General features: G+C 39.1%; 1 protein-coding gene across 1 annotated transcript in view; it reads left to right on the top strand.

The window, feature by feature from the left end:
• The window catches only part of WARS2 (tryptophanyl tRNA synthetase 2, mitochondrial), a 41472-nt gene that overhangs the window by 26851 nt on the left and 7072 nt on the right, over window positions 1–7549 (top strand). The window contains exon 3 of the mRNA XM_008631795.2: window positions 5916–5996. Coding sequence (XP_008630017.2) covers window positions 5916–5996 — 81 coding nt within the window. The remainder of the gene's footprint in view (window positions 1–5915; window positions 5997–7549) is intronic.

The following is a 7549-nucleotide window of genomic DNA, read 5'->3' as shown; positions in this document are numbered from 1 at the left end:
TTTCCCTTCTCTGTTTCAATTTCTTTTAGTACGCAGCTATCCAAGTTACCTCCTCAGACCTATTTGTTTGTACTTTACACTGTCAAAATTAAATCCTTGAAATTTACTGCCCTATTAAATAGAGCCCTTAATGAGGTTACACTGCTGAGGGGAAGCTGCAGATTTTCAGTGCCTTACAGAGAAGGGCTATAGGTTGCAACTTGAGGAAGTCCATCTTGAAAATAAAACACTGCATCTCTTTTTGCAGAAAGCTACTTCAGCTGCCAACGCACAACTTTGAATTATATCACTCAGAAAAGTGAGGCCCAGTGTTGCTGATTGGCCTGCTTTCAGACCTGCTTCCAGTATTCATGCCTCTCCCACTGTTGTTCTTGAGTCTCATGGCTTGCTGTCCTCCTCAGCTGTATGTCTCATAAAAAGTCACCTAGAATTATTTGGACTAAAAGTAGCTACTGGTTTTCTACGTATATATCATTGGCTGTGGCCAGGGAATATCAGCAATAATTTGGTAAGGAACAGCTAGGGTCAAGGACAAAAAAACAGATCTGCAGGAAGAAGCCCTGAGATTGTACTTCAGCATACAATGCTCCAGAGATAATTGAAGTGTAAAGTGTGATCTGAGTTTAATAACTTCAAATGGCTGCACAAGTAAATAATTAAGAAGCTTTTTGTCTTTAAAAAGGGAGGAGCAGGGCACTCAGGTGAAGAAACAGAAATGTGTGTGCCTTTCAGATAACTGCTCATTATCATTTGGAAGTGGTCACCTCTGTTAAATAAATGTGCTTTAAAAAAATAAATGGAATCTGGCTATGCACCCTTGGCCTTGTCAGCCCACAAGAAAGGAATGTAAGTAGTTCGCTCTGGAAATAATTCTTTGATTACTGATTAGTAAGCCAGGTTGTGGGGGATGCATAATGCAATGGAGATTGAAGGAGGAAATGTGTCCCTGGTAATAGCACAGGGATGACCATCTCATCCCTTTGAGAAATGCTGATGGTTTTTACAGACTTGTATGAGATTAAGTAAGAAAACTGTGTTAAAATGAGCAAGAACACAGAGCAGGAAAAAAGAGAAAAACTTGATGTATTTACTGAGAAGAGCAAAGGGTATGATTTCGGCTGTCTAAAAAAGGGAGATCACTATATGGATCTGGTTAAGGTTTCTTGGAAAATTTTTAATGGGAAATAGTTGACTTTGTAAAGGGAAACAATAAATAGAGCACTAAGACTGTTATTCCTGGAAATATTTTCAGCAAGGCTGCAAGAAATATTTCCCAAGAAAATAATGTTTATATTAAAAGCAGGCTATTATATTTTTTTCAGGACACAAAAGTTGATCTGAAGGATTTAATTGTTGATTTTCAGAATTACCAGTGATTGTCACATTTGTGGAGTTTGGTTTGAGATGCAGTTCAGGAACTGTCACTGGTTGTGGGTTTTGTTCATTGGAGATGTAATTCTGGTTTTCTACCATTTGTACTATTTTTATACTGACGTATTTGGGGGAGAGGGCACTGCTGAGAAAATTATGTCTTCATTGAAAAAGAGTCAAGTTTATTATTATCTGTTCTCTTTTGAGAAAGTGGGCAATTCCTGCAGTACATCATAGCTCTGGAGAGTAGTTTGTTGTCAGATTTTAAAATACAAAACGAATTGAGTTCTTTACTGGTTAAAGTATACACAGAATAGCCTGAATTAATTGGAACTCTTTATATTTTTATTTCTTGAAATCCTAGTTAGATTTATTGGGTAACCTCCTTTAAAAAAAAATTTTAAAAATAAATTCAAAAAGCAAGCAGAATATTTCTCTAACAGTCTTACTCTTTTTAATGAAAATTGTGTGAAAAGTGATGCTTCTTTGAAAAAGGCACAATAAACGCTACCAAACACAATAGGAAGCTGAAAATTGTTTTGCAGATTTATGCAAATATGAGATGTCTCTTCTCTGTTTCCTTCCGTTTCATTGTTGAAAGCCACACAGGCTGTAACGCTCACTTTTTTTTTTAATAGCTCAGTCAGCAGTCATGTTCCTCAGGGATTCTTGCTGGGAGCAGTTCTGGTCAACATATTCCTTCATGACCTGAAGAAGGTGGTGAAGAGAAGTTCATGGGCAATGCTAAGTCCTTATGGGTAGCCAAATGCTATGCCACAGAAAGGAGCTCCCAAAGAACTCATAAAACAGAGTGGGCAGGCAAATAAGGGGTAGAAGAGCTTTAAATACTTCAAAACATCTAGGTAAAAGCAATCTAAACCTTCACACAGTATTGAGCTGAGTCACAACACAGGATAAAAGTCCTGGAGTCATCATTGGCAGCTCTCTGAAATCATTGGCTCAGCACAAGCAATTTTCAAAAAAGCCAGTAATATGTCATCATCACCAGGAAGGGTATTGTGAATAAGACAGAGATTATGTTTTGTCGCCATACAAAACCTTAGTGTGCCCATTTTTTGAATATTGGGTAAAGTTTTAGTGTCTACATCTCCAGAAGGAACTAATGAATTAGATATGATACAAAGAAGAGGAATTCATGCAGCAGGGGATAGAGTAGCTGCCTTAAGAAGGAAAAATTCAGAAGTCAGGGTTGCTTCAGTTTGAAGAGGAGAAGGCTGAGGTATATATGCAATCGAAGTTTACAGAATCAGAAAACCACTAAATAATCCAAATGTGGAATTGCTCACCAAATTGTGCAATATAAGAAACAGGTGGTATTCAAAAGTAGTAAACAAACATGGATACATTAGTGACTAAATTAAGGTATTTCTTTAAGCATCAGGTTTAAGCCTCTGGAGCTTGCTACTGCCTGTGGTTGTGAAGTGGGAGGTATCAGGTGGTTCAGAAAGGGATTAGACACATTCCTGGGGAACCTGGGTATGTTAGCAGGACTGGGCCAGGGATAATACCTTCTGATATTTCCTAGTCTGAAAATTATGGATGCTGGAGGACTATGAGGGGAAGATACTGTAGGAAGCAGTAGGCTCATGTGTTTGCCCCAGTTGCTGCTCCCAAAAACATGAGGCATGCATTGCCTTTCTTGTGATCCCGTATAGTTTTATTTCTTACATTGTTGTGTTTTGGTTATTTAATGAAGACATTTGCTTGCAGTTTTAAATGGACCTGCAGCAAGAAGCTGATGGAGTTTGTCTGGGAGTATGGCTTTTCCTGATTGTGATCCATGGATATTGCTCAGTGAAGGGAAGAGTAGACTGAGCCTTTATTCTACTGGTGTCATATATATCATCACGTCTTCCAGTTTCTTTGTATCAAATTCATGCAATCGATGTGATGGAACACTGTAGCTAAACGAGTAACGTTTGAGCAGATGCACCATGACCAACCAAAGGCAGCCATTACCTGCGCCTCTTGCCAAGTAAAACACAGTAGCTTAAACCGTGATTTAGTCTGACAAATGGTTTGTGGTTTAAGCCTAGAACCTCCTGATTGACACCCCAAGATACAGTCGGTTGCTGCAGTTTGGATGATGAACGTTAACACATTAGCCTTCAGTACTGAATTGTATTCCAGCTGAAATCTCTATCCTTTGGTACACTTTTACATAGTTTCTCACCATCTTATCAGGTTTTTTCTTCAGCATATTCAGCACTTTAATCTTACTTCGGAAGGGACTGTGTGTTTGAAGATTGGAAGTGAGTATAACGTGGTAGGACCCAGAACTGTGTATTCAACCCAACAAATGCTGTTTAGATCATTGGTGTTTTGGTAACTGATGTCATGTGAATCCACTGATCCAGTGAAATACACGTGCAGTCTTGGCTGCGAAAGCAACATCTGAGAGAGCTGAATCAATGACTGCATAGCTTTTAAAGAGGGTTCTTGTCAACACAAGTGCAACAGAGCACCATCTCCTCTCCGTCCGTGACTAGAAGAAAGAAATGAGAAACCACTTTGAGCCAGATGGTGATTCCTTCTAAATGAAATAGGAGTTCGGAGCTTAGTATTTTCTGTGAAGTTCATTTTACTCCGGGTATTTTGTTGCATTTTGTCTTGTGCACAGAAGATTGCAGGTCAAATAAGCATGAGGGAATTAATAAAAACCCTGAATCTGTGGGAAAGGCAGAAAGAAGGGAAAGAATCAACCTGAAATATTTCATGTATCTAACCACTGAGCTGTAGTCTGGAGGTCTTCTACATGGGTGACCAAAGTAGTCCAATGACTACTAGCTAGGAAATTACTATATTTAAAATGTGACAACAAAGGAATTGCAATTAATAATCCTACTAATTCTTACTTGTTAACAAACATTTTTTACTGCTTTCCATCTGGGTTGTTATATGATTTTGCAGGCATGAAGCTTTGAACATCTTTGAAACAGCATGCTCTTAAACATTCAAACCTGCCAGTATTGCAAAGAGTGAATCAAGTATGTAAGCAAAGGAGCAGAACATAGATCACCTTTTTCTTTTGATGATTATCACCTATATAGCTAACTAAAAACACCCAGAGTGACAAGAAAGAAATTGAAGTAGAGCATATGCATCAGCAATGCTTGCCTCTTTTACTAATCCTAAAATGAATATTTGAAATGCAGAAGCTGAAGAGTGTATTTCAAGAAGGTAAACATGGGCTTATCCAACATTGGTTGTTGACACAACACATTTCTTGTCTCTGCCTCTGGAAAGTCTTTCTCTTAGCAGGAGGGCAGCAATCACTCTGTCTGTCATCTTTCTGAAACTATTAAAATTTCACTGTCACCACAGTTTCCCCAGAATATTAAATAAAATGTTTGTTCTATGAGCTGAAGTGGGATTTTTTTTTTATCTTTTTAAACCACCCTTGTAGCAAAGGATATGTATGCAGAGGCCTGATCCTCTTTCAATTGCAGGTCAGTATTGGTTTTGATAGGATTGCAGAATGAGGGCCAAATTAAGCCACAATTCAGGCTGTGCTGCAGTTGACTTCAGCTATTATTCCTGTTTTGCAGACAGGTCAGGTGCAACCAAAGCCCTGACAAGCCCTTCACCTAGACCCTCCACCCATGTACTTTCTGTGCAGTTCCCCAGAACTCCACTTCAGCTCAAGCTCCTGTGTCTTCACCTGAACTACATCACTATGTCCTGTGCTCAACCCTATCCCTGCTGCCCCGAGTTTCTCACTGGCTCCCTGGATTGTCCTCAGGTGTGACTAATTCTGTGACCTTTGTGTGTCTGCTGGTCACCAGACTGTCACTGCCATCACCCTTACCCTATCAGTGCATTGTCCTGGTCAGGGAGACAACTGTTCCTGCCTGGGTTGTGTCTCTTTGCAGCCACAACCTTGTGGAGCAGCCCAGCTCTTCATTTTCCCTGGCAGTTAGTTTGAGCTTCTGTGAAGGACCTGTGGGTAGTTTGCTGCCAGCCATGCTGCAGTGCAGTGTGGCTCAGGCAAGGACTGGGGCAGTCTGGCCTGAGCTTAAATGGGGTTCCTGGAGCCATGTGCAGAGGGAATGCCTGTAAGGCTCAAGTGAGGCTGGTGAGGACAATTAAGGGAAATCTGCATTTGGGACTCTGACGGAGAAGAAATAAAGCTTGGGTAACTTACTGCCACTGGAAATGAGAAAAGCAAAGAGATTTTTTAACTATTTAAGTATTATCTGAAAGTGTGGAGAGGCTGTGACACAGTGGCAAGCAGTTGGTTAGTTTATATGTCTGTTCAACTCTGCTATTGCTAAAGCATTTTCTTTCTTGTTTAGAATATGAGTGGATAGGATCAAGAACCTTGCTCTACTACTTTAATGTAGAGCATTCAATCCTGGCAATGTCCAAAACTTTCCATTAGCTTGTCACTTGACCTTACTGAAAAAGTAATATACAGAAATAAATGGTTTTCTGGTCTTTGATACTATTTATTCTTATTGACTTTGAGAATATATGCATATAAAAGAAGAAGATTTAAATAGATTCTAACTTCATACTTTCAGGTTCCTGAGCATGCAGAACTTGCCTGGATTCTCGGGTGCTTAACTAATGTGCCACGTCTGCTACGTTTGCCCCAGTGGAAGGTATGGACAGTTTGGTAAATTGAAAAGAAATCTATGGGAATTCAGTAGAAATGTTGTCCTGGCAGTACTTGTCATCTCTGAAGTACCAACTGTACCTTGGTTATCCTTGCTTTAGGTTTAAGTAGTTCTGTACTCCTGTGGTGGAAGGGGGAAAACGTGTCTCTCCAGGTTTGTTCCTCTCTGAACGTTTTCCTGCTGGAAGCTACAGAATTGTGGTTTTGGCAGAGACTTGCTGAAACTGTACTAAATATGAGGTTTGTTTAGTGTTGTTAAACTGATTTTGCTAGAATGTTCAGTGTTATTTCAATGTTTATTTAATAATGCAAATGTAATGCAAGATATTGCAGTGAAAACCATGAGCCTTGCTGATTAAGGAGTTCCATAAACAGCTTTTCTTTTTCCACTATAAAGAGTGGCTGCTCTGTAGATTTTATGGAAGAGTGTTCAAAAGAGGCATATGTTTGAAGAGGAGTATAGAAATTACAAATATTAAAAATGTGCTGAGTGATAGTGTATCTTAAATGTTTGCCTTTACAAGTTTCAAATGTTCATCTTCTTAATCTTGGTGCTGCATCAGCATGACTGCATCAACAGAGTTCTTGCATTTAATTTCCTTGTATTTTATTTTGACATTTAGTAAGCGGAAAAAGAAAAAGACAGGAGAGAGAAGTATCTGAAAAAAAAAACCAAAACCAACAGCTTAAGAGCAGTTTGGCTTGCAGAGTTCAGAGCTGTCTTAAATACCTCCAGATGTTTTCTTTTTTCCTGTTTTCCTTCTTAATTAAATAAAACCAGTAAAACTTAAATACAGCAACCAATGTTAATGCATGGCATAGATTAAAGCAAACCTTTTCAAACCTGAGGTTCTAAAGTTAAGCTCTTAAATCCTACTTTGGCTAGATTGACTTTCCAGACCTACAGATAGGTGTTACAGGTGCTGAGCTTTGCAAATTAGGTTCCCTGAACCCTAGGCACCTAGAGATGTAGACAGAATACAGGATCTGTAGGAGAGAGTGAGACAAATCTAAATATATTTGAACAGTCTTAATGAAATAATTAAGATTTCAAGGGGCTTAGTATATTTAACTATTGCTAAAAGTGAAACATAGATATGCCATTGCTAGAACAGAATTAGTGTGTGTAGCCTGTCTTGATCTAGATGATCCGTATCATGGAGCAGTAGAGGACTTGAATGCTTTGGGTGGATTGTGCAGAGCAGTGTGAACTAATTGAGACAACACTGAACTCTGCCTCTGTAGTTCTGGGTTCTCCCAGCTGTCACTGGCTGTCCTGGTGACTGTGTGTGATCACTGTGTCTTGATCTCTTTTCTGTGAAACATAGGTATTGATACCTTTTTATACCTCCATTACAAAGCATTTCAAAAATGTATTGCTGAAGATGCTGTTTAAAAAGTAGGTTTGTGTGTAATGTATAAGTGTAATAACTCAGCCTGATGGTTTTGCATTTGAAGTAATTTCCATTAATAGGGTTGCAAACAGAAAGCAAAAGAAACCCTATGTTCCCTTCTCAGTAGAATATCAGAACAGTGTAG

The sequence above is a fragment of the Corvus brachyrhynchos genome, unplaced genomic scaffold, assembly GCF_000691975.1.
Source record: "Corvus brachyrhynchos isolate BGI_N302 unplaced genomic scaffold, ASM69197v1 scaffold3, whole genome shotgun sequence".
Taxonomy (NCBI): Eukaryota; Metazoa; Chordata; class Aves; order Passeriformes; family Corvidae; genus Corvus; species Corvus brachyrhynchos.
Note: the sequence above shows the minus strand (reverse complement) of the source record. Positions and strands in the feature narration are given on the sequence as shown.